This window comes from Ranitomeya imitator, chromosome 9 (assembly GCF_032444005.1).
Source record: "Ranitomeya imitator isolate aRanImi1 chromosome 9, aRanImi1.pri, whole genome shotgun sequence".
NCBI lineage: Eukaryota > Metazoa > Chordata > Amphibia > Anura > Dendrobatidae > Ranitomeya > Ranitomeya imitator.
Window position 1 is genome coordinate 115,766,190 of NC_091290.1, and position 27,551 is coordinate 115,793,740.

Genomic DNA, 27,551 nt, shown 5'->3' on the forward strand with positions numbered 1-27,551 from the left:
CGGCATACAACGCATTTGTTTTATGGAGTTGAAATAAGCTGCATAAAAGAAGAATTTGTATTGAAGAATTCGGAAAATCCCTAGTTAGGCAGTATATCAAAGCGAGAAAAGTTAAACCCCAGAAGTGAAGGAAAAGCCATAAAAATTGAGCTTGAGTTGGTACGCATGCAGCTTATAAGCGCATGTTCACATTGGCCATAAAACATATAAAACCTACAAGAGAAAAAATGAGAAAAAACCTTGCTTTAACTAAGTAAAAAAAAACAAAAAGTGCATTTAAATAAGAGTTTTTAGTAATTCTGTTTTTGATCAAAAATAGCATAAAAGCCATCCCACCACGACAAGGTGACTCTGATCGGGACGGTCCTACACTGTCTAATATTAAAAGCTTATCATGTGTCAATGTTGACCTCAGTGTGAATAAAGGCAGACAAAAGAACCGGGGCCCAACCAGTGAAACACCAGTCTGGTGAAGCCTTATATATAGTCTCTAGCTCAGAAAGAGGGAGGCCACACCCTGGCTTGCACAGAATGCAATAATACAAAGGAAAAACACAAAAATTGAGCTTCACTTGAGTTGGTACACATGAAGCTTATAAATGAAGGAGCAGCAGCCATTGTGAAGTGTCCAGCTTCATTCTCAAGAAAGGGACTCCTCGGCCTCCACCAGCACAGCTACCAGCCAAACAGGAAAAGATGTAGCTTCTGTCCATCTTCTTGTGACAATAAAACAAATCTTACATATGCTGGGTGTGCAAAATATCTATGTAAATGTCATCTGTTTTATTATTGTGTTCAATGTAAAAATGCATGAACCTGTTCATCCTTTTTAGAGATAAAAAAGAAAAACTGAAGTTTTCATTATTTTTCATTTGTTGTTTTATAAAATATGTTAACACAAAGTTATATTTAGTTAAATTTCATGTTATAGTAATAGAAATCTAAAGCATGTCTGTTATTTGGGTTAGGAATGCTATAAAGCGAACATGATTGCAAACAGCTCGTGTATCCTATTTCTGAAAAATCTAAATAAAAATTAAGTTTTATTTTAATTTTTCATTTGTTTATGATCAACTGTGTTCACAAGTAGAGAAAATTACCGCACACTCAATACTGGTATAGTGCTTGAAAAAGGTATATGCCAATTTTATTCAGAGAAATAATACAAAAATGGTGGTTGCCACATAGGTAGCGGTAGACAATGAACCCAACGTTTCGACCCTCCCGGGTCTTATTCATGCTCCAGCATCCTTCCAGGACAGTACAGCTAGGCGCGGGATGCGCCGCTGACCCCATACAGGACTCCTCACAGGCCCATTGGATATATTACGGCCCCTCCTGTACTTAGTCTTTTCCTACCTGGGACAGCAGCCCCTACTGGTTTTACCGACAGGTCATGTCTTATATGTAAGGGATCGCTTGCTTTTCCCACATTACTGCCACCTATATGCGTTTATATCAAAGGACTTGAGTAAGCCCATGAATAAGACCCGGGAGGGTCGAAACGTCGGGTTCATTGTCTACCTCTACCTATGTGGCAACCACCATTTTTGTATTATTTCTCTGAATAAAATTGGCATATACCTTTTTCAAGCACTATACCAGTATTGAGTGTGCGGTAATTTTCTCTACTATTGATTGGGCCACATGGTCGGTTTACCAGCACCTCACTTGTCCCTGACCTGAGTGCACACCATTGTTCCTTATTTATACAACTGTGTTCACATACAGTTTAATAATGAAATATGTATTCAAATAAAACACTTACAATAGCTAAAATCAACATTTTAGTGGGTCGGGTCATATTGCCCCAAAACAGTACAAGTGTATAGTTAATGCGATCAGAACAGCAGGGATAAAGGACTTTTTCTTACCAAAAATTTTGATCGCCTATCCTCGTAGGTATGATCACTAGTAGAGCTATTGAAAATTGATTCGCAGGATTTGGCCCATCTCTGGTCGCTTGTCGTAAACCCTAAGACGTGTCTCCTACCTGACTGTATCCACAGCTCTTCTTTTGATTAGTCGGCCTGGAACTGAATTGACCAGGTCCTGCTAATCAATTCGCACCAACTCAAAACATTTGTGGTCCAACCAGTAGGAACAACATAATCCGGAGAATGAAGGTCTAAAAATCGCACGTGTGAAGGATAGCACGCATTCTATTCACTTTTATGAGACAATATTTGTCAATTCCATAAACCTGCATCGAGCAGTGATCGATCATATGCATTACACTGTTCAACACAAAAAATCATCAGCAAAGATAATATGACTGTTTTATGGAGTTTGATGTGCTGATTCCAAAAATGTGCTTAGTTTTGCTCTATTACATAACGTTTCTGAGATAGAAGTATTTTTGTTATTACGTTATTTATGCATTTACAATTTATGTGGTTTTCCCTATGTTATTCCCATTTCTTTGCTTGTCTTGTGAATTTTCTTACGTGGGCAACATCGGTAAAGTTTTTAGTGACTTTTATGGGAAGGCGTATTGACAGTGCAGTCAAACAATGACTGCTTCTCGGAAAGTCACGTTATGGGGAGGAGCTAACTGTTATGAGGCGGTAGGATTTGAGTCAGTCAGAAAAGGATGGTGATGGCAGGAAGGACTGATATGTGAGACTCTGACAGGAAACAGGCCTCTACAGGGATCTGAGCACTGCCACAGGGAGATAGAAGGGAAGGCAGCACACAGCCGCCATTGTGAGAGGATTTTCACTGCATTTCTGGGAGGGCAAGTGGCCTCAGAGGGAAGAAAACAGCTCAGCCACAGAGGTGTAACTGAGTGAGGGTCTCCACAGAGAGAGAACCTGAAAGCAGCCAATTCCGCACTGACAACCTGCCTGTCTGCAAATCTATAAGGAAGAGGCTGACCCGTTTACCTCACAACTGTACATAGTTATCTACCAGATTACCTCCAGTAAAATTAGTGCTAAATGCAAGCTGCCTCTGTCATCTCTGGGGAAATATCTACATATACTTGGTCGGCTCATCGCATTTTGTTTTTAGTTAGTCACCACCATTAAATGAACTTACTCTACTGTTTGATCTGATTTAAAGGAGAAAAAATGCCCCGACAGTGCATCAATCATCCGAACAGATTCTGCTATGTGTGTGGTTCTTTTACCCCAAAAGGCCAAGTACGTTCAATCACTCATGATATTAAAAAGTTTGGTCCGTGTAAACAGACCCTTAATCCTTTCTCCGGCCAACACGCCTTCATCGCGGTCGCTGAATGTGAAAGGAATATAATTCTGCCGTATTTTGAAATTCACTTATAATTTTTTTTTTTTTTGGGGGGGGGGGGTGACCGTTGGGAGACGGAGACTTTTTTTTTAAAATGTAGTCATTTGTTTTTAGGTATGGCACTTTTACCATTGGCTGCTGTATAGGACTTAAAAAATCCATGTTTAAAATGTCAAAAGAACTTAAAAGGCTAAAAAAGCAAAATGCCTCTAAAAATGCTAAAAAGACTCGTAAAAAACCCAAGAAATGCATCCTAATACACACCAAGTAGGTACAATAACCGTATAACTTTTATGACAGTATATGGATATGATGTTGGTACACAGCTTGTCTTTGGCATTGCCACCTGTGACTTTCAGGTATGTGTTTCTGAGGTCATGATCAGGTTGGTCAACACTTCGATATTACATGGAGGATCTAATGTCTCGTCATCATGTTAAAACTCTCTTAACAACTTGGGATACGTCGGATAAATAGGACGAAGCCAACTTGTTAAAAGAAGCAGGCCACAGCTTCCTCATTATGCTCAGTTTGTTTATGGTGGGTGACATTAGTGTGACAGACGTATCGCCCAACTGACTACGTGACCCTTTCCTTGGCCTTCTTTGTAACCTGCAGGAAAGACACCTAAAACATCGGGATGGTCAGCAGCTGGAAATGTAATATGAGACATGTGCTATTTAAAAAAAAATGCCGATTGCAAATGTAAGTTCTTAAATAATGTTGGTCATCCGCTTTCCTATGCAAAAAAATCTCACAACATGCATATAATGTATTCTAAGGAAACCAACCCTAACACGTGTCCATTGACTTAGCGGTTCATAGGATTACGTATAAGAAATTCAGACAAGTGTTTAATCCTTTGATCCAGACGTTTTGTTACATCTAATTCTGAAAAGCTCACTGAGCATGATATATTGTATATAGTTTTGGCCATGCGAGTAAATGAAGGATATAGGTCAGTATTTCCCAAACTCCAGTCCTCACGGACCCCACGGGTCATGTTTTCAGGATTTCCATAGTGTTGCACAGGTGAGACAATACCTGATGCCTTGATGATACTTCCACTACTTGCGCAATACTAAAGAAATCCTGAAAACATGACCTGTGAGGTCCGTGAGGACTGGCGTTTGGGAAACACTGATATAGGTGAACTAGAGTGGGAGCAACCAAAGCAGTACATAAAATTGGTGAATGGCAATAAGAATGTCAGGTTTGGAAGAAAAAAGAAAGGATTTAAGGGCTAACTAATCCCTATATACCATATTTATCAATGATCGGTAGCTATAGGACAATAACTATAAAGAGCATCTACAATCTCTGAATCAATACTTCTGGTGCATTTACACTGGCTGAAAATCCTTGTATGGCTCATTTCCCGATAATCGTGCCACATAAAAAGGCTGTCAATAACTAGGCGAGTAAACAGAACGCTTCTTCGTCAAGTGAAATAATTTTTAATCTTTGTTAAAATATCATCGTTCATGCCAGCCTAAACATTCTACTACTTTTTGCCAAGTCTCCGGACTTGTTTACCTTTGCGCATATCTGGGACGTCATTGGTCGAAAATTGCAAAAGGAGCTGTCAGCAGCGGATCTTGATGATTTGGCCAAGTGCATTCATTGCGGCAGAATATTCCTCAGAGAGCCATGAATAACCAATAATAACAAAGAGAAAAGATCAGCACCATGGAAGATGTGGTTATATCCGCTAAATGTAGAACTGATCATACATCAGCTATAGCTGTGTGCTCAACCAAGATGAAGACATTTGTATAATGAAGAAAGTGATGACACTCACCAGATCAGTATAAAAGTCCAAAATGTGTTCAAATCACTAAAAAGTCTGGCATAGGAGAGAGTGGCACATGTAGCCACTGCCACTGTCTACCATTCTAGACTTTTTAGTAATTTGAATACATTTTGGACCTTTATACTGAACTGGTGAGTAAGTGATAGCAGCCAAGATGCAGATCATCAACATGTCCTGTGATTTTCATACTACCATGACTCTTCCTTTTGATATTGCTATTTTAATGCTGAGAAGTTTGTGTGCGGGCATGTGTGTGTGTGTGTATATATATATGTATATATATATATATATATATATATATATATATATATATATACTAGATTGTGGCCCGATTCTAACGCATCGGGTATTCTAGAATATGCATGTCCCTGTAATATATGCCGCCAGGCCTCGACCAATCAGAGAGCCGGGATTTCCAGGACAGACAGACAGAGGGAAAAACCCTTAGACAATTATATATATATAGATATATATATATATATTGTAAGAAAACAGGAGGTAGGATCTTGGATGGCAGATGTGTGTCATTGAGGTGAGTAGCCTCGGTGACATAAGTCCAAGGAGAAAGTGCACTAATAATAGGTTACTGAGATGGTTTTATTATGACTGGATTTTGGCTCCGGGATGTAGGGGTGACCAAAAGAGCCTGGGTGGGAAATGTTGGTCCCATACTCCAGGCCGAACCTTACAGGCGTAATAACAGGCAGCTGGGTTAGCTCAGCGGGGTATGTTGTGCTGGGACTAGAGAAAGACAGCTCATGGTGGATAGTCTGTCACAAACTGAGACATGCCTGTGACAGCAAATTGATTAGACCATTTTATTTGTTTTGCCTTAACCAAAAAAAGAGGACTGTTTTTGTTATTCATTTGTGCTAAAGAAAGCTGTCCTCCTTTTTGGAGCTAAAAAGTTCATGAAAGACAATTCATATTTTCTTTGTTTTAACATTAAACTGTGTGCGTGTCCAGGCAGCTACTGGAGAGCCAAAACTCTCTCTATATATTTACTCCAGTACTTCTATTTTTCACATGCATCTGTATTGATCTTGAAAGTATACAAGTGTTGATTACTTGGTCTGTCTAACCATTTTGTATATAGAAAAGTTTCACATAGAAAAAAATCTCAAAATTGATTTATCAGCTTTATAAAACTTTGAGCAAGAAGCTATTTTACATATATTAATTTTGAGTATTAAAGACCCTTGCTGGCTGAAATTATAAGTCCGCAGGAATCTTGCAAACACAGTATGTTATACAATAGTACTGGTCCTAAGGCGCTATGTAAAAATATTGATCTGAAAGTTCTATATTTCCCCTTTTGACATCCATCTGTGCTGATCTTGAAAGCATCTCGCTGTTGACTGCTTGGTCTGCTCAACAGTCTTATTTGACAAAGATGTTTTCTTAGTCCCAGTGTATTGAAAACACAAGAACTTGATGAAAGAATGATAAGTGGGTAAAGACTTTTCCGCAGACAAGAGGGATTAGGTGGCCTGGACAGGTTTAGCCAAGAACAAAGGAGATTGAGAGAAGATAAGTGTTTAAGAATGTTTAAAGGGGAGGTACAAAGAGTCAACACAGGATCGGATGTGTAGGACTCAATGTTTTTGTAGCCTTGGGCTTACACGGGTAGCCTCAAGAGCATGGTGTGGTATTTGTCATCCTTTCTGTAGTTAATCTAGGGTTAAAGTTATGTGTATGTCACTTGGTCATCTTTTCATTCTAACAACTAGTCTGATCAAATGCGGCTCTTTTAACATGGCACTAATGGCAACAACCTATCACCCTGGGGACAAAAAAAAAGTTTGGAATCCAATATGCCTGATCTTTGTTTCCATTAATGGGACATAACAGAGCTGACTCCATTCACGTTGGATAGATCCTTGCTTTCTGTGTGCGCTGTGCATAGGCAGAAAGCTGCCAATAGGTGGTGGTGGTGGAGTTATACAGATCTCATAAATGTGGAGGACTACATGGCACCTGGTTTAGTAGTCTCCTCTGATTAAACAGTGATTTTTATCAAGTCTATAGTAAGCAACCCAGTAAGTGGCATATCACTGGGATCAGGGTCTCATTCTCTACGTCATGCTGCTCTCAGATTAGGTGGCAAATATGTGGTGACAAATTCTTTTAAAAGGGTAGTTCCATCTTAGTAGTATATGCCATAAATTAATGATTGCTTTAGGTCATAGCTCGGTGGTCCTTAAATGGAACCTGTCACCTGAATTTGGCGGGACCGGTTTTCGGTCATATGGGCGGAGTTTTTGGGTGTTTGATTCACCCTTTCCTTACCCGCTGGCTGCATGCTGGCCGCAATATTGGATTGAAGTTCATTCTATGTCCTCCGTAGTACATGCCTGCGCAAGGCAAGATTAGCAGCTAAGTAACAATTAAAGGCCTGTTAGTGCTTAGATACATTTTTTGTGAAGTCCCGGATATAAGCTTTAATAGTCCTGAGAATCAAGGGGCTGCTCCCCTTTTCCAGTTTTTCCTCTATATCGAAGTATTCCTGGTCTCCCTCAGCAGTAAATTCATTCACGTGAATGGAACCGGCCTCAATTTCCGGCATAGGTGGGTCAAGTTTTGCCCATTTTTATTATCAGTGGTCATCATCATTAGGTGGTGGGAGATCTAATGATAAGCAATCATTTACTAAGATGGGTAACCCTTTTAAAGGGCTATTCCCATGTTACCTTTTCAATGCCGCGAAGGGAACATCCACGTCTAAGACCCGGCCACCATTGGTTGGGTTGTAAAAATGGCTGTGCTACTCTACGCTGTTTGAGTTACTCTCACATGAATGAAACGGAGTTACAAAAACAGCAATGTGTGCTGCTCTGATGGTATAACTCCCATTCATTGTTGGTGAGTTACGCAAACGGTGAAGCGCAAATTCACTTGGATATTTTCGGATCCCCACCAATAGTAGCCGGGACCTAGTTGTTCCCTTCTTAGACAGGAAAGACAGGGACGGGAATGACCCTTTAACTGCCTTGATGCAACCATTTAGACTTGGAAATCTGAGATTAGATGAAGCACAGACTATGTTGGTCAGATACCTCCAAAAGGGCAAGTTGAAAATAGTACATAAAAATGTAATAAAAGGATATAGTATGAATAGTAGCGCCATGGAGAAAGAGCTCAGGATATGTGACTTCTCATCCGTAGTTTACATCGGTGGTGATGACAGACAGACCTGCTCCTTTTCTGACCTTCAACCTCTTCTTTGCCATCTGACTTTGCCACCTTCTCCTGACCCCTGGTGACTCTTCCAATCTTTCACCTGGGCTTTTTTGTAATTTGCAAAGCTTTCAGTAAGCCTAATTCAGCATCAACACTCAGAATCACTGGAGCCTCCATTGTCTTGTTTCTGACTGAGCTTATTGAATGGCGTGTGAATAACCCGGACTTGATATCTGCGCTTTCCAGTTTGATACAGTATTTTCCATACAGTGTAAACTCCACATATCAACAATATAATTTTCATGTATATGGAATGTTCCCAATTTCAAAACAATACATTTGTCACCTATTTTAATTTGATTAATTACTAAATTATGATATTTATGCCAAATCAAGAAAGAAACTATCTTTATTCAGGTGACCTTATGATGATAGAGACCATAGTGTTCGATGATGGCCCCATTTTTTTTTTAGTAATGTTTGTTAATACTGTGGCATAGCTGTGAAGGACTGGGTTAAATCCCAGCTCTGTAGGGTCTTGATTAGATGCACATGTAGGGTTTTGCTAAGAAGTAGGAAGTAGCTCCATTGTGGGGCAGTCTTCCGATGGAGTGTCCATCTACTGGATCTTGAGCAAAGTAGAGTATTTGAGAGACCAGCAAAAGTGTCGATCTGCTGGTGAAGCAGAGCAGACTGATGGTGTCTTGGAGCTGAGAATCGTAAGGTTGGATCATAGCTGTTTTCTTTGACCGGGCTGAGACTAGCTCAGCTGTGTCTGAGTAGCCAAAGACTGTTCTGTTCAGTTAGTGCCTGGTCAATGCTAGTGATTTATGTATGAGTTTGTTTTGGCGATTTGCAACCTGTGGAAATCAATAAAAACTGTGTTGCCTGTGTGAACACTACCTAAGGCCTAATGCCCACCAGAGAGCGTGAATCCCTACAACACCTTAATGGTTTTCTGAAGTGACAACTGCTAATGGAGGCCATTAAGGCTCACACAGGGGTTGTCCACTGGCTCTAGGATTCCCATGTGGCAAATCTGTTCAGTTGCCTCTGATCTAAAAAAATGTTTTATTGAAAACCAATTGCCTATGATCTAAAAGGCCCAATAAAAATATATTGAAAACTAGTTGCCTATGATCTAAAAAAAAACAATAAAAATGTATTGAAATCCAGTTGCCTATGATCTACAGTATATTGAGCAGGGTGTCTATTTCTGCACTTTACTATATAGGATTTTGGAAAAGCTGTCAATCATCTTCACATTTTACAATTATTTCGATCAGCATTTCTTACGCCATCTAAATCTGTCTGTTATGACCATTTCCATTTTTTGTCTTTCATGTTTCATTTTTTTTCTGTTTGTTAGGCAATCCCTGCATAGGTTGTGGCTGTCGGACAGCCACGAGACATGCAGCCACGGGAACTCGAACATATTATTTGAGCACGCCGAAGACACTCAGTTAGCACCTGAGCATGCTCAGATAACACCTTGTCCTAGCACGTTCACTCATTACTAGTTGTTACCAGAAACTGTGACATTGAAAGGGCTACAATGTCTTGTCTTAGGTCTTCCATCATTCCAAACTTTGTGTCTTAGGTTCTGATTCGGAAGTATAAGTACTGTAGATGTTGTATTCCCCTTGTACAATCCTTTCTCTAGAACATCAGTCTTCCTTGAATAAGGTCAAGGGCTGTTTAATCTCTGTCCTAAGGTGTTCACTAAGAGAAGATTGCACCTCCAATAATCCTGTGTATATTGTGTCTTGTGGCAGATTTCTCCACTCTCAGTCCATTCTAACATTAATTCTCTGGTGAATAGATTTAAGAACCTGCGTATAATTACATTAATGTCTTCGTCCCCGCATTCTCCTCGGGCATTCTTGTTAGTTTTCGTGACATTAAGCTTCATCTGTATCTGCAGTGTTCCCGAGAGAAGGATAGATTTTGTAGTTTGCTAAGATAATCTTGACTGAAGCCTACGTCTCGTTTCTGTTTACTGCTTACAGTGGGGGAAATAAGTATTTGATCCCTTGCTGATTTTGTAAGTTTACCTACTGACAAAGACATGATCAGTCTATAATTTTAAGGGTAGGCTAGTTTTAACATTGAGAGACAGAATATCAAAAATAAAATCCATTGTATAAATTATATAAATTTATTTGCATTATGCTGTGAGAAATAAGTATTGGATCCCCTAACAACCATTAAGAGTTCTGGTTTCTACAGACAAGTTAGAAGCTCCTAATCAACACGCTACCTGCATTACCTTATAAAAGACTCCTGTCCACAGACTCAATCAGTCAGACTCTAACCTCTACAGCGTGAGCAAGACCAAAGAGCTTTATAAGGATGTCAAGGACAAGATCATAGACCTGGACAAAGCTGGAATGGGCTACAAAACCAAAGTAAGATGCTAGGTGAGAAGGAGACAACTGTTGGTGCAATAGTAAGAAAATGGAAGAAATACAAAATGACTGTCAATCGACATCAATCTGGGGCACCATGCAAAATCTCACCTCGTGGGGTATCGTTGATCATGAGGAAGGTGAGAGATCAGCCTAAAACTACGCGGAGGGAACTTGTTAATGATCTCAAGGGAGCTGAGACCACAGTCACTAAGAAAACCATTGGTAACACATTACGCCGTAATATATAGTATAAAATTATGCAGTGCCCGCAAGGTCCCCCTGCTCAAGAAGGCACATGTGCAGGCCCATCTGAATTTTGTGAATGAACACCTGGATGATTCTGTGAGTGATTGGGAGAAGGTGCTGTGGTCAGATGAGACACAAATTGAGCTCTTTGGCATTAACTCAACTCGCCGTGTTTGGAGGAAGAGAAATGCTGCCTATTACCCAAAGAACACCATCCCCACTGTCAAGTATGGAGGTAGAAACATGTTTTGGGGGTGTTTCTCTGCTAAAGGCACATGATTACTTCACCACATCAATGGGAGAATGGATGGGGCCATGTACCGTAAAATCCTGTGTGACAACCTATTTCCCTCCACCAGGACATTAAAAATGGGTCGTGGACGTGTCTTCCAGCAAGACAATGACCCAAACATACAGCCATAGCAACAAAGGAGTGGCTCAAAAAGAAGCGCATTAAGGTCATGGAGTGACCTAGCCAGTCTCCAGACCTGAATCCCATAGAAAACTTATGGAGGGAGTTGAAGCTCTGAGTTGCCAAGCGACAGCTTCAAAATCCTAATGATTTAGAGATTTTTCGGCATTGAGAATTGGACCAAATTTTCTCCTGACACATGCACAAACCTTATCATCAACTACAAAAAACATCTGACTGCTGTGCTTGTCAACAAGGGTTTTTGCCACCAAGTATTAAGTCTTGTTTGCTAGAGGGATCAAATACTTATTTCTCACTGCAAAATGCAAATACATTTATATAATTTATAGAATGTGATTTTCTGGATTTTATTTTTATATTCTATCTCTCAATGTAAAAATTAACCTACCCTTAAAATTATTGACTGTCCATGTCTTTGTCAGTGGGCAAACTTACAAACTCAGCAAGGGATTAAATAGTTATTTTCCCCACTGTATATGATTGTTTTGTGTTTTTTTATTACAGATATACAAAATTGTTGCTAAGCTGCGCAGGAGATTGTCTTAGCTGCACCGCTCTACTGCTGCGGGTTTCATTGGTGGATATGCCATAAGTGTTCGAGATAGGAATATCAACTTAATTTGGGACCTCAGAGACCTTTTCTTTTTCCAAGAGCCATAAGTTTTATATTTTTGCAAACATAGATTCCTTGTATAGATTTTTTTTTTTTAAATGTCCTTTCAGTCAAGTTTTGGAAGGAGCATTATCTGCTTGTTTTGGCATTCTTTAGGCCATTCCGAAACCATCAATAGACATCTGATGTGTAATTAACTTTCCAGTGCCGTACGTCGATTCTGACGCACCATGCTTACTAACAACACTGCCATTCCTCCTTTTATTTTCCAGCTTTCAACATCAATTACTCCACATGCCCCTGCCTCCCTCCCGGTGTTAATTATAACCCTACAAGCCAGTTACAGTTAATTTTACAGCCTAGCATATTGTCTCTCCAAGGCACCCAAGCGGCTCATAAATTATCTTTTGAAGGTAAAAAGTAATTCGGGGAGCTGGTTATGAAAATCCAATCTATCTCGCTTAGGTGGTACAGCTGCTGCTGTCATCCACGTAACACAGGGAACCACACAAAAAAAGCTAGCTTTCAAATAAAGCGAGAGGCCTGGTCATTTTTGGCCTCTCCAGATGACCACCCAAGTCATCTGGTGAGTGTCCACCAAATTTGGCCATTTTTACAAATTGGATCCTTACCAAAGCCCTGCGATAAATATCAACAAGATGCCAATAAAACCAATTAGCGTTGCGTATGCTTTTATTCGAGACTTATTAGAAGGTTTATGATGGTTAAACGTAATAGACCATATGTCATATTTGTCAGTGTGTAATTGAAATGCATCAAGACTTTGTTTTATATCTGGAGCCTCCCAGTCGCGAGGCGATAAGACGCGCAGTGGTTGGCCAGTTTAATGGTAGATGGAGCAGGTGAGTTTCTTCAGCGCTGTCTCCACGCATTACCTTCCGGGAGACTGCACCGTATTCTGCTGCGCGCCTTTTACCAGCAAACAGCTGTGCTGGATTTTTTGCTGCTATACATCATGAGAATGTCCCGCTCATAATAGCCAAGCAAATGATGCGGATGGAAACCTTTGTCTCCCCGAGCCAGCAGCGCGGTGATGTATTTGCTGTAGCCACGTTGAGAATGAATGCCGGGGCAATCTGTCTTTATCAGCGACAAATACATCTTATCTGAGGTGCTCTGCTTGGTGTCAGCTCTGAGTATATTACAGCTTCTTCTTGGCAGCAGGAAGAATAATCTATGGAGGTGAAGGACATGGTGTAAACCTTTTATGTTATCATATATAATACTCACCTGGACATGATCGAGGGAAAGCAATTTTTCAAGAAAACAAAAACTGGTTGATATCCCTAGAATTTGCCACCATTAGTCGTGTGTGGACGGACAGTTACATTATGGCATTAGTTGCCATCATTTTTTTGCACTGCGCAAGGTTGCTGCAAGATCGGCATTTCATACAAATACTTTATTATGCACATCCATATATATATATACGGTATATGTTTAAAATTGCCTTGTGGTTCTGTCATTAAATTTCATAAACTGCACACAGTGAATAGATCTTTTAGATCTGATAAGACCGGTGTACTTACTTTGAAAACCCATGTATTTTCTAAAATAATTTAACCTTATTCTTCACCAGCCTAGCCTGATTGATAGCTCCTCAGTGTCCCTCCTCCTAGCTGCTGCTGAGATCTCACACTGTTCAATACAAGCTGCATCTGTAAGGCAGTCTGCGTGGGTGGAGATTGAATTCTTTTGGCAACCTGATTTCTCTTTTTTTTTTAACCTGGATTTATAAAATTTTCATTCTAACATTAGGAATATACAGTCGTTATGATATGGATCGGTGTTAAAAACCCATGCCCTTTATGAAAGTTTAACCTTAGTATTCACCAGTCTAGCATAATTCACAGTTCCTCAGTGTCCCTCCCTCCTGCTGAGATCTCACACTGTTCAATACAAGCTGCAGCTGTCAATCTGGCTGGGTGGGCACAGGTTGAATACACTTGGACTCCTGATTTCTATCACTTTTTAGCTGGACTTATAACATTCTCATCTTAATATTAGGAATATACAGTTCTGATATTGATCCACTTTGAAAACCTATGCCTTTTATGAAAGTTTAATCTTGGTCTTCACCAGCCTAGCATGATTGAATACATTTGGACTCTTGATTTTTTTCACTCTTTAGCTGAACTTAAAGAATTCTCATCATAGTATCAGTAATATATGGTCATTCCGCTATGGATTCGCAAAGTAAGTACACTGCGAGATCTATTTATTAATTTATGCAGTTTGTATTGTGAAATCTGGAGATCATCAATGTTGGAGTAATGCAGTTGATGACACAATTTGATTTCCATTTTTAGGAAGGGTTATGCCGCAAACAATATTTATTGTGTAATAGTGTAATGTGTAATAGTCTGACTGGTGGGATCGTCTCCAATCCTGAGAATGGATGGCCCTGTGTTAACGGAAAGGTGATGCACAGTAACGACCATTATGCTATTGACTTCTCTGTCTATACAATAAATAGAACAGTGGGCATATCAACGATGGTCTACATGTGATCCTAATGGTCAGAAGCTCAACTATCCTTTGGTTAATACTTTAATAAATATTTGTGCGTATATACAGTACAGACCAAAAGTTTGGACACACCTTGATTTAAAGATTTTTCTGTATTTTCATGACTATGAAAAATTGTAAATTCACACTGAAGGCATCAAAAGTATGAATTAACACATGTGGAATTATATACTTAACAAAAAAGTGTAAAGAAACTGAAATTATGTCTTATATTCTAGGTTCTTCAAAGTAGCCACCTTTTGCTTTGATGACTGCTTTGCACACTCTTGGCATTCTCTTGATGAGCTTCAAGAGGTAGTCACCGGGAATGGTTTTCACTTCACAGGTGTGCCCTGTCAGGTTTATTAAGTGGAATTTCTTGCCTTATAAATGGGGTTGGGACCATCAGTTGTGTCGTGCAGAAGTATGGTGGATACACAGCTGATAGTCCTACTGAATAGACTGTTAGAATTTGTATTATGGAAAGAAAAAAGCAGCTAAGTAAAGAAAAACGAGTAGCCATCATTACTTTAAGAAATGAAGGTCAGTCAGTCCGAAAAATTGGGAAAACTTTTAAAGTGTCCGCAAGAGCAGTTGCAAGACCAATGAAGCGCTGCAAAGAAACTGGCTCACATGAGGACCGCCCCAGGAAAGGAAAACCAAGAGTCACCTCTGCTTCTGAGGGTAAATTTATCCGAGTCACCAGCCTCAGAAATCACAGGTTAAAAGCAGCTCAGATTAGAGACCAGGTCAATGCCACACAGAGTTCTAGCAGCAGACACATCTCTACAGCAACTGTTAAGAGGAGACTTTGTGCAGCAGGCCTACGTGGTAAAATAGCTGCTAGGAATCCACTGCTAAGGACAGGCAACGAGCAGAAGAGACTTGTTTGGGCTAAAGAACACAAGGAATGGACATTAGACCAGTGGAAATCTGTGCTTTCGTCTTGTTAGTCCAAATTTGAGATCTTTGGTTCCAACCACCGTGTCTTTGTGCGATGCAGAAAAGGTGAATGGATGGATTCTACATGCCTGGTTCCCACCATGAAGCATGGAGGAGGAGGTGTGATGTGTGGGGGTGCTTTGCTGGTGACACTGTTGGGGATTTATTCAAAATTGAAGGCATACTCAACCAGCATGCTATTCCATCCGATTTGCGTTTAGTTGGACCATCATTTGTTTTTCAACAGGATAATGACCCCAAACACACCTCCAGGCTGTGTAAAGGCTATTTGACCAAGAAGGAGAGTGATGGGGTGCTACGCCAGATGACTATGCCTCCACAGTCACCAGACCTGAACCCAATCGAGATGGTTTGGGGTGAGCTGGACCGCAGAGTGAAGTCAAAAGGGCCAACAAGTGCTAAGCATCTCTGGGAGCTCCTTCAAGATTGTTTGAAGACCATTCCCAGTAACTACTATCTCTAAGCTCGGCAAGAGAATGCCAAGAGTGTGCAAAGCAGTCATCAAAGCAAAAGGTGGCTACTTTGAAGGACCTAGAATATAAGACATAATTTCAGTTGTTTCATACTTTTTTAAGTATATAATTCCACACGTGTTAATTCATAGTTTTGATGCCTTCAGTGTGAATGTACAATTTTCATAGTCATGAAAATACAGAAAAATCTTCATATAAGGCGTACAAACTTTTGCTCTGTACTGTGTGTGTGTGTGTGTGTGTGTGTGTGTGTGTGTGTGTGTGTGTGTGTATATATATATATATATATATATATATATATATATATATATATATATATATATATATATATATATATAATAATCAAGGTAAGGTGAGTATGTCGGTAGTTTTGACCTCTTAACACTTTCTGGCAGCGTTGTGTTGATGCACTTACTAGTTGAATAGGTCAGAAATAGAGATATCAAGTCTGCAGTTGGCGTTCCCTTACTCTGTAGTGTCATGGGAGCTCTGACCTGAATGCTCCTTATACTCTTCCTTTTGCTCTTGAATGAGAACTGCTAAATCTACACTTCCCAGAAGCACTTGCTTCCACGGTGCTGCAGGCCCTTCCCCTCTTGTGTACCCTTGTCTAGCCCCACTTCTCCGTGTTTACCAGTAAGTTAATCTAAGTGTAGAATTCACCTTTTGCTTCTGTAGTGTCTCTGGTCCTCTGTAGTACCCTGCCTGACCAATTTTATCTTCTGCCATCTACATCAGTATAGCTGCAATGTGATTTTACATCATTAGCTGGTTCCAGCAGAGCTCAACTCTCCTGCACAGAGCTGTGTTTATTTTCTGCTGCAAACAGATGAGTGATGGGAAACTGCAAATGTTGATCTACACAGTAATCATCTGCCATATGCATCAATGCAGCGGCACTTGCAGTCTCACATCACTGAACTCTCAGCAGCAGGCAGCAAGCACACCTTACAGAGAACCTGTCACCAGAAAAAAACCCGCTATTAACCTGCAGATATGGGGTTAATCTGCAAGTTAATAGCATTATTAACCTGCCCGGCACCTGCACTTATCTAAATGCTGCCGGGAGAAAATTAACTTAATTCCTCCTGGCAGCATTCAGCATCCAGTCACTGGGGCGGAGCCAGCACGGGTACAGTCATCGCTCTGAATACCGCGCCCTTTGCCCTGGCGGCATGATTGCAGCCATGCATATTATTCTCTGAAGTTTCCTGTGTTTGACTCTTGCTAAGATCCCCGGCAGGCACCTTCCTGCAGCTCAGCTGGTGATTAACCAATCTCTTCCTCATGTATATTTGGGTAAACCCTGCTAATCACCTGTAGCAGTGCTTTAAAGGGAACCTGTCACCCCGAAAATCGCGGGTGAGGTAATCCCACCGGCATCAGGGGCTTATCTGCAGCATTCTGTAATGCTGTAGATAAGCCCCCGATGTTACCTGAAAAAGGAGAAAAAGACGTTAGATTATACTCACCCAGGGGCGGTCCCGCTGCTGGTCAGGTCGGATGGGCGTCTCCGGTCCGCTCCGGCGCCTCCTATCTTCTTTCTATGACGTCTTCTTCTGATCTTCAGCCACGGCTCCGGCGCAGGCGTACTTTGCTCTGCCCTGTTGAGGGCAGAGGATAGTACTGCAGTGCGCAGGCGCCGGGCCTCTGACCTTTCCGGCGCCTGCGCACTGCAGTACTATCCTCTGCCCTCAAGAGGGCAGAGCAAAGTACGCCTGCGCCGGAGCCGTGGCTGAAGATCAGAAGAGGACGTCATGGAAAGAAGATAGGCGCAGGAGCGGACCGGAGATGCCCATCCGACCTGACCAGCAGCGGGACCGCCCCTGGGTGAGTATAATCTAACGTCTTTTTCTTTCTTTTTCAGGTAACATCGGGGGCTTATCTACAGCATTACAGAATGCTGTAGATAAGCCCCTGATGCCGGTGGGATTACCTCACCCGCGATTTTCGGGGTGACAGGTTCCCTTTAAAGAGCCAGCTTGGGCTTAGTCGGCCTATTCTGGTCTCCAGCTATAGTCTCTGGCCGGCTCTTCCCAGCACTGTAGCTGGCGATTGACAGGTCACTCACTTGTGTATACTTAGGGAGAACCTGTTAATCTCCTGCAAAAGTGCTGGGAAGAGCCAGCAGGGAGGAGAGTTGGACTAGTCTCATCTCTGGCTATGGTCCCTGGCCGGCTCTTCCCAGCATCGCAGCTTTTAATTAACAGATCTCCCTCTCATATATACATTGACAGGTCTCCCAATTACCTGTAGCAGTGCTGGGAAGAGCCGGCTGTGGGATGAGCCGGACTAGTTTCATCTCCGGCTATGCTACCCAGCTGCATCTTCAAAAATACATTACTTCCGAGATGCCGAGTGACTCAAAACAATGTACCTTGGTTTGGGCAGCATGAATCAACTGACCTATTCCCTTTAAAAACATCTATGCCTAAAAGACAGTAATGTTGTATTCAGTGTTAGCCAGGCCCTCTAAGCTAGAAAATGGTGCAAATTTTGGCATAAATATACATCTGCTCATAAAAGGCATATATTTCATTTTCTGACTTTAAGATCATCTAAATTGCATCATATTAAAATATTTTGGGCAATATTCTCCAAATCTTTTTCTGGCTGCACAAATGAGCCCTATAGATATTTTTAAATGTAATTTTTATTACGTCTTCCAGTTTTATTCATATATATTTGCCACTTGTAAGGGGCTATTTTAGAACAGAAAAGGTTATTTCACAGGGAGTCTCGGCCCCTAATACAGTGCATCTACATTTTGCTTATTTCACATTTGTACTGACCTTTTCTCGCATCTGGGATTTTTCTCTGTCTCAGTCATCAGGAAATGTCTCTCTCCCCTTGGCTTTAGCCAGGGTGGCATTTCTGACAGACGCACAAACAGATGCCCGCCTTGTTGCTAATGACAGGTGATTAGAGGTAGTGAGGGTGCCAAGGTAATTAAACCGCCCTCTGACAGTAACATTTGGCGACTGGTGTTTTCCAACACCGAGAAAAGAAAAAAAGAATGATTGTAGTGTGCTGACGTTCCCCGAAAGACTTCGAAACTGTAATCCCCCTGGAATGAGTAGGTACGGAGAGAATCACAGTTTGTACTGGACTTCCTAATAGGTTTTAAGCAAATAGAACATTTATTTATCTTTTTTACAATTTTTTTTTATTTTTCATGTCCATCTGATACCAAAGGGCCTATAGCATACACATCTTACGAAACTGCCACCCCATGGTGTCGCCATGTTAAAGATTTCCTTCCCAAAAACGTATATTGGTTTATCCGTCCCCTGACCCAAACATTGTTTAGACATTAATTTTTCATCTACATGTTCTTTTTATGTTTTCACAGATAGAACACATCCTCATTTTAAACTATGGGGGTGTACAAATGTCTGTGTCCGAACATGTACTAAAAGACAAAAAAAAAAACAGACATGTCCATTTTTGATTCAAGTCAATGACCTAACACGTCATGCATTGGTTCAGCGGAAAAAAAAGATGCCATCCATGTGTCATTCGAGAGCTTTGCATTTATAACTGCTAATGTGTAAAGAGACCCCAAAGCCTTATTCAGGCATCCATTTATTTTTTTGCATATGAGAAAAACTAATGCCACACTGAAGGTAAAACCGGACACACGGACCAAAAGTGGATGTGGATGAAAGTCGGATCCAGCACCTTAAAAAAAAATGGACTTCTGAATATGGCCTTAAGGTCCCCTTACACATTAGGCAAAGTTTGGCCGAGTTTAGCTGGCTGTCTAGTGTGTATCGGGGCCCGGGTGGTAAGTATCTGGCATATCCGATATCAGACCGCCAATCCTTTTGTTCTTACAGAGATAAGCCACTGACAGATGTCTGGAAACAACTCTCTGTCATAGAAAAAACAGGAGCTCTCGGCAGAGTGAGTGGTCCTGTCTATTGGAGAGATGGTAGAAGATACTGTAACTGTCAAATCATTGTTTGGCCGAGAGCTATCTAATATGGATTGGGGGGTAGGCTTAGAATAATCCAATTAAATTGTGACAGTTTCGATATTGACTCAATATATAAATATTACGTTTGCTCCTTTCTCACATACTGCACTGTTCTTCTGCCCGCAATATTGCTGCTGGTCTAGGAGCATGTGACCAGTCCTGTCAATGAGACTCGACCAATAAAAAGACAACTTTCTCATGTGCAGTGTTTCCTAATTGGCAATGCTGATAGACAACTGAGATTTGAAGTCTGTAAGGAAGGAGAAGAAGAACCTGTAAGACATATATTAAGTGCTACCAAATCACTTCCACAATATATCTGGTGAAAGAAAAGCTATAGTGGCCAACCCCTATAATTCAGATACATTGCAACTATTATGGACTTGATTAACCTGTCAAATAAGACTTATTGAGTATTTTTAAATTGTCTCTTCAGAGAGGAAGAGGACTAGAACTCTAGTGCCACCTATTGGAAGTAGCAATCTTAATAACTTTAAGCACGAAATGCGTTGATTTTCTGTTGCATAGCTGTTTAAAAGAAAACCAATGCGTATTGACCATAGGTCTTAACCATGGCAATGATTAAGGCCTTATTGCTGAAACTTGTTTTTTTTTCTATTGAATGGATGATCAACAGATAACCAATGCGTAATGACCATAAAGTCTTAGTCATCGCCATGATCCTTATGGTTGAAACACGTTGATTTTGTGTGGCAAAGATGATCAACAGAAAACCAATGCGTATTGATCATAAAGTCTTAACCATGACAATGATAATGACCTTATGGTCAAAACGCGTCGTTTTTTTCTGTAGAATGGATGCTCAACAGAAAACCAATGCGTATTGACCATAAGGTCTTAACCATGGCAATGATTAAAAGTTTATAGCCAAAACGCGTCGGTTTTCTGTTGACTGGTTGCTCAACAGAAAACCAATACATTTAGGCCATAAAGTCTTAGTGATTGCCGCGATTCTTATGGTTGAAACGCGTTGTTTTTCTGTAGAATGGATACTCAACAGAAAACCAACACATTGGTTGAAACGCATTGGTTTTCTGTTGAATTAAAGCTCACCAGAAAACCAAGTGTGTTGATCACAGGGTCTTAATCGTGGAAATCAATTATTAAAACCTTATGATAAAAATGCATTGGTTTTCTGTTGAATAGATTCTGTTTTTATCATTCAGATAAAGCTCCACGTTTTTTCAAAGTCTACTATCGGAGTGTGGGAAATCCTGATTTCTACCTTATTATCACACATGCTCAAGTGCCTATTCACCTGCAGAAAAAAATACAATATCGGAAAGCTGGAATCCTACAGACTTTTCTGCCAAATATTTAGTTTTTGGGGGTTTTAGTTCATTTGTTTATTCTGTATAGTATATACATATATATATATATATATATATATATATATATATATATATATATATATATTGTATTATATATTATGTATATAGTGTATTCTCCATAAACGAATGCTAATGTCAACGTCCTATTACAAAGTTATTGATGGGATTTTTGTGTTGGGTGTGTACATGACCAAAGCTCAGTTTTAAACTTTTAAAGTTAACAGGTTGAAAAAAAACCCTATATTACTGATACATTGACTAATATTCATACCAGAGTTCATTCTCCTGTGTTTCCATACAGTAGCAGAGTACCTCTGCTGACTAAGTTGAAACCCTAACAAGCTTTTTGACCTTTGGGTCGCCAGTTCTTCTCTCGCCCCCTCCTTCTCCTCCCGTTGCCACTGTTCTCAGCGTCCCATGCTACTCAGTTACAATTGAATACACAAAAGAATTTGATCTTTCATCAGACTGGCCACATTCCCCTTCTTTGGCCTAATAATGTGTCGTAACTGGATATATTACTTCTACGCAGCAATGCAGTGCAAAAGAAAGGAACAGAGCTGATTATTAACCCATTGACTTTTTTCCCCGCTTGGGTTTTCAAGTCTCTAGAAGATGACCCTAATTTCCTTCATTCCAGAACCAAGTATCCTTGTATCTATATGACTCTTGTAACTCTTGGAGTCAGGTATATATGAGTTGACATGGTATCGATGAATGTCTCGAATAATGGGATTCTCCAACATGGCTTGGACATAAACAGGTTTACCGGACCAAGGCATTATGTTTTTGGTATCTTTAGTGATGGGCACACTTTTCCCCATAGTTCCTCCCAGTGTAATATAACATTAAGAATTTCTCCTTAATAACGGACATTGGATACGAACATCAGAAACGTTGACCAAAAAGGGACAGACTCAATTACCGGTGACGGGAGGCCGGGGGCTCCCTCGGATCCAACCAAATGGACCAATTGTGTTCCCAGTTGACCTCTTGACATGGAAAGAAAAAAAATGGCTGATTAATTCTCTCTCCTCCCTCCCGCCTCACCACCTCGATAAACTTGTTTAGATTTCCCAGCCTGCAAAAGAATGTTAAGTGAGGCGTGTTTCAAAGACGAGGGGGGGGAAGAGAAGGGAAATATGATCGGAAAACAATGATGTCCTGGTCCCCCTGCAGACACAAAGCAGAAAGCTGTCATTCAATCTGTAGCGACAGTGTGCAGAATCCAATATAAGATAAATGATTTCTCCCTACACTTCACCTTTCTGCCATACCGCTTCTCCCACTCACCTGCAGCCAGCCTGACGCCAGGCTAAATGAGCAATCCTGCAATCAAAAGTATCTTCTTTTTTTTCCCTTAGTCTCAAATTCAACTTTCCACTCATTTCTAGTTCATTGCCTCCAGTCCGTAAGATACATTTCGACAGACCTGGCTAATTAAACTGTCTATGTCTGCCCTTGCTCAGAAATCAAGTAACAGGACCAGTAGACATTCCACTGATTGAAATGCTACATTCACTCCTGACTCATATCAAAGAAGGGAAAAAAGACAATACTAAACAATTATGTCAATTCCTCCTGAATATTAGTTAATCTGTTCAATGTTGACGGGAAGACCCAATCAGCGGCAAAAGAATATCTTCAGAAGTAAAATTGCGTTCCATGTCAAGTCAGTTTGTCGACTGAAGGATTTCATTATTAAACCTCAGTGTATTCTGTGTTTAAAGGATTAAAGATTTGAAAATGAGGTTTAATTTCTTCAATGTTGTCAAGTTGATCCCCATTGTTTTCTTTCATGTTGGGCTACAAGAATCCCCTTTGCTGTATAGTAGATATCTCTGCAAGTGAAAGGCATCAACGGCAACACATGTGCGCACTTCGATTTTGACACGTCCCTCGTGCCTTTCCCCAGTTTGTGGGAAACTTCATTAGAACCTGAAGTAGGGAAACAAAAAAATATGATTATCATTAGTTTGTGTTTTGGAAAACAAGGACAAACAAGCTTCTTATCAGCACGATCGCTACCCGTCAAGCTTTTTTGACACATCCATGATTCAAACTCTGCATATAGCCTCTATGTTTGGACTGGTCGCACGTCTCCTGACCCTAGCTCAGGTGGGGAATCTCAGGCCCTCTGATTACAGCCCTTAATGACCTTTTATCTGGCCCCTGGACAAATTCACAGGGACCACAGTGCTTGGGCCGGCAGCAGTACTTTGACGGCTGCTGGCCCATTAATTTTTTCTTGGTTCATGAGCATGCGCACTCCGTGATCACTACTGAATGATGAGGAGTGTGAAAGATTATGTCACGACACCAGTTCCAGCGTCAGGGCATACTTTGTAGGCGGAGTTAGCGCACAATTTGTACGGCCCCCAAAGGATGGTATAAATATCCAAATGGCCCTTGCCAGAAAAAGATTCCCCACCCCTGCCCTAGCTCCACAGTCTTATTTTGGTCTGGAGACCCATGGCCAGTCCATGTCTTGGGGTCCGTACTTTGTGTGAAACCGCTTGAAAATGACAATTCAACCATTAAAAAAAATAAACTAGACAACAGAGCCGAAACAGATGTAGAAACCCTAAGGGGCTGTTTACATGGTCTGATTGGCGGCACAATACAACCATCGATAAGCCTTTACCGATCAGTGGTTGTTTGACTGCCTGTTTACACAGGCAGACCAAAGCAAGCAATGCGCATTGAGCGATCGTTACTAGATCACTCATTGAGGACAGGCTGCCATGGTTCTTGGCAGCACGAGTCCTGTTTACAAAGGATGATGCACCACCGAAAGGGATGATCTTTTACGCTGTGCAGACGATCTTTTACACTGTGAAAAAGATAATTTCACACAATGAACAAACGTTTTGCTAGTTTATCTGGCGATCTTCAACCTTTTTGCATGGCAAGATAATCGTGAAACAAACGTTTTTAACATTGCTTATTTACGATTATGTTGCAATGTGGATGCCCCCTTAACTTCACAACCACAGATCTTCTTTGGACTAATATTGAAAGAACTGGAAACACATCGGTGACTAGACTGATAGCCACATAATTATTAACCCCCCAAATGTGAAGGATAGGAGTAACTATCAGCTAGAGATATAATTTACTCACTTGACATCAGAATTATGTGGGGGTCCTAATAGTGGCACTCTCTTCTTTCAAGCCCCACTTAGTTATAAGAGCTGTCAAATCAAGATGGAAGAGAGGAGAGCAAGTGTCTCCATCAGTTTCGGCACCAACCATAGACAGTCATACAGCTCTCCTCTTTTTCCAGCCAATTTTTTTTAGCTAAGCAAAAGTTGGAGTACCCCTATATTCTTTCAGACACTTGTTTTATATCCAATTAAAAATGTTAATATTTTGGAGAGGCCAGAATAGACTTTTAATCCACTTGAGACCAGGACTTGTATTACTAATTTTTTTAGTCATAGGAGAACTAATATTACAATAGCTGTTCAGGTTCACACATTAATGGTGAACTTTTATCTCTGTTCCAAAATGGAGTGGCAGCCCGGCCGCCCAATCACCGTTCCATTTATTCTCTCTGGGGCTGCAGGACAAAGTCAAACACAGCACTTGGCTCCCATAAAAAAGGGAATGAGCAGGAATGAGCATGTTCATTGACCCTCCATTGTAATGTGGATAAAAGTTCCCCATTCTGCCGATCGGTGCGGGTCCCAACAGTCGTACCTCCACCAGTGAACAAGTTATCACTTATGCTGTGAATTTGGGACAACTCTTTTGGGAAGTTATTTAGGCTATACTATAATGTATTTACATGTGCATTTGCAGATCACTGTGAGAGACCTGGTCATGGAATCATACAATGTTACGTGTTGGAAGGGACCTCCAGGGTCACCGTGTCCAGCCCCCTGCTCAATGCAGGATTCACTAAACCATCTCAGACAGATGTCAGTCCAGCCTCTGTTTGAAGACTTAAATTGAAGGAGAACTCGCCACCTCTCGAGCCTGTTCCACTCATTGATCACCATCACTGTCAAAAAGTTTTTTTATAATATCTAATCTGTGTCTCCTCCCATTCAGTTTCATCCCATTGCTGATCCCTGTACACTGTAACATCCCTTGAGATATTTGTAGACAGCTATTAAGTCTCCTCTCAGCCTCCTTTTTTGTAAGATAAACATTCCCAGATCCTCTAACCGTTCCTCGTAGGATGTAGTTTGCAGACCAGTCACCATTCTGGTCGCTCTTCTCTGAACTTGCTTCAGTTTTTCAATGTATTTTTTAAAATGTGCCCAGAACTGGACACAGTATTCCAGATGAACTCTGGCCAAGAAGAAGTAGAGGGGGATAATTACTTTGTAATCTAAACTCTATGCTTCTCGTAATATAGCCTAGAACTGTATTTGCCTTTTTGCTGCTGCATCACACTGTTGACTCATGTGCAGTCTGTGATCTATTACTATATCCAAGTCTTTATCACATATGCTGTTGCTTAGCCGTATTCCTCCCATTCTGTATATGCTTTTTCTTGCCCAGATGTAGGACTTTGCATTTCTCCCTGTTAAAAACTATTCTGTTTAAGACATTTCCAACTGGGTGTGCAGCCATTTATGACCACTCTTTGGGTCCACTCACTAAGGCTGCTTTCACACATCAGTTTTTTTTGCAGATCTGTCACAAATTGTGAAAACTGATGCGCCGGATCCGTTTTTTTTTTTTTTGCTGGATCCGACTAGTAGCTGCTCCTGGGAGAGAGAGGGAGACTAGTATCGGAAACATTGAAAACATGCTCATTTTAAAAACAACACAATCCGTTAATGGATTCAGTCATTTTACAGACATGGCGCCATAGGCTTCCATTATAGCAAACGGCAGTCGCCTCTGGATCCTTCGCTGTCCATTTTTTCAATGGGCAAAGAAACGTTACTATGTCTGTTTTTTTCCGGCTGCCGGAAAACAAATTTTAGACGGATCCGGCAAAAAACAGATGAAACGTGATGCCATCCATCATTAATACAAGTCTATGAGAAAAAAACGGATCCAACGGCAACTTTTGCCGGATCCGTTTTTTCAAAATTTGCCAGATTTTGCCTGACGGCAAAAAACTGATGTGTGAAAGCAGCTTAAACCAGTTATAAATCCAAATAACAGTTGCCTTGACCATTCCATATTTGGTCATTTTTTCAAGGAGGGTGTTATGAAATACTTTAAATAATTTGTCAAATGCTTTGCTGAAGTCATGTGTGATCTAGTTATACTATATGACTTAGCCCTGGTCGAGCCTTCCTCTGCTTCTAACTCTCTTATACTGTTAACAATTTGGCGATTTATAAATGACAAAAGTTTCACAAACTCTCTTTCTACATGCAAATTTTCTGAATACAGATTATCTTTCACCCTTTGAATATCACAGGTATTATTAACCCAACAGACACCAGGGACTTTATTTGTATCCATGTGCATACCAGATCTGGATTTTATTTAATTTAACATGATATCCAATGAAGGTGCCTTAGATGTTTAGATACTGAGGGTTTTATACTGAGGGTTTTATTTTTGATATATTTGGCCTTTCTGCTGTTTCTTCCATGCTATGAGCAATATGGCTGTAATACATACAGTGAAGGAAATCATTATTTGATCCCTTGCTGATTTTGTAAGTTTGCCCACTGACAAAGACATGAACAGTCTATATTTTTAAGGGTAGGTTAATTTTAGCATTAAGAGATCGAATATCAAAAATAAAATCCTGAAAATCCCATTGTGTAAAGTATATAAATTTATGTGCATTTTGCAGTTAGAAATAATTATTTTATTCCTCTTGCAAATGAGACTTAATACTTGGTGGAAAAACCCTTGTTGGCAAGCACAGCAGTCAGATGTTTTTTTGTAGTTGATGATGAGGTTTGCACACATGTCAGGAGGAATTTTGGTTCACTCCTCTTTGCAGATCATCTCTAAATCATTGAGATATCACTTGGCAACTCAGAGCTTCAACTCCCTCCATAAGTTTTCTATGTGATTAAGGTCTGGAGACTGTCTAGGCCACTTCATGACCTTAATGTGCTTCTTTTGAGCCACTCCTTTGTTGCCTTGGTTGTATGTTTTGGATCATTGTCTTGCTGGAAGACCCAGCCACGACCCATTTTTAATTTCCTGATGGAGGGAAGGAGGTTGTCACTCAGGATTTTACGGTACGTGGCTCCATCCATTCTCCCATTGATGCGGTGAAGTAGTCCAGTGCCCTAAACAGAGAAACGCCCTCAAAGAATAATGTTTCCACCTCCATGCTTGACAATGGGGATGGTGTTTGTTGGGTCATAGGCAGCATTTC

At 40.7% G+C, this 27,551-nt stretch overlaps 1 protein-coding gene across 2 annotated transcripts in view; it reads left to right on the forward strand.

Annotated features, from left to right (window-relative positions):
- The window catches only part of FTO (FTO alpha-ketoglutarate dependent dioxygenase), a 299,722-nt gene that overhangs the window by 132,095 nt on the left and 140,076 nt on the right, over nt 1–27,551 (forward strand). Inside the window, exon 9 of one of the 2 annotated variants that reach the window (XM_069738571.1) lies at nt 3,364–3,516. The exons of the other annotated variant lie outside the window; for it this stretch is intronic. Coding sequence (XP_069594672.1) covers nt 3,364–3,516 — 153 coding nt within the window. The remainder of the gene's footprint in view (nt 1–3,363; nt 3,517–27,551) is intronic. 2 annotated transcript variants of the gene reach the window in all.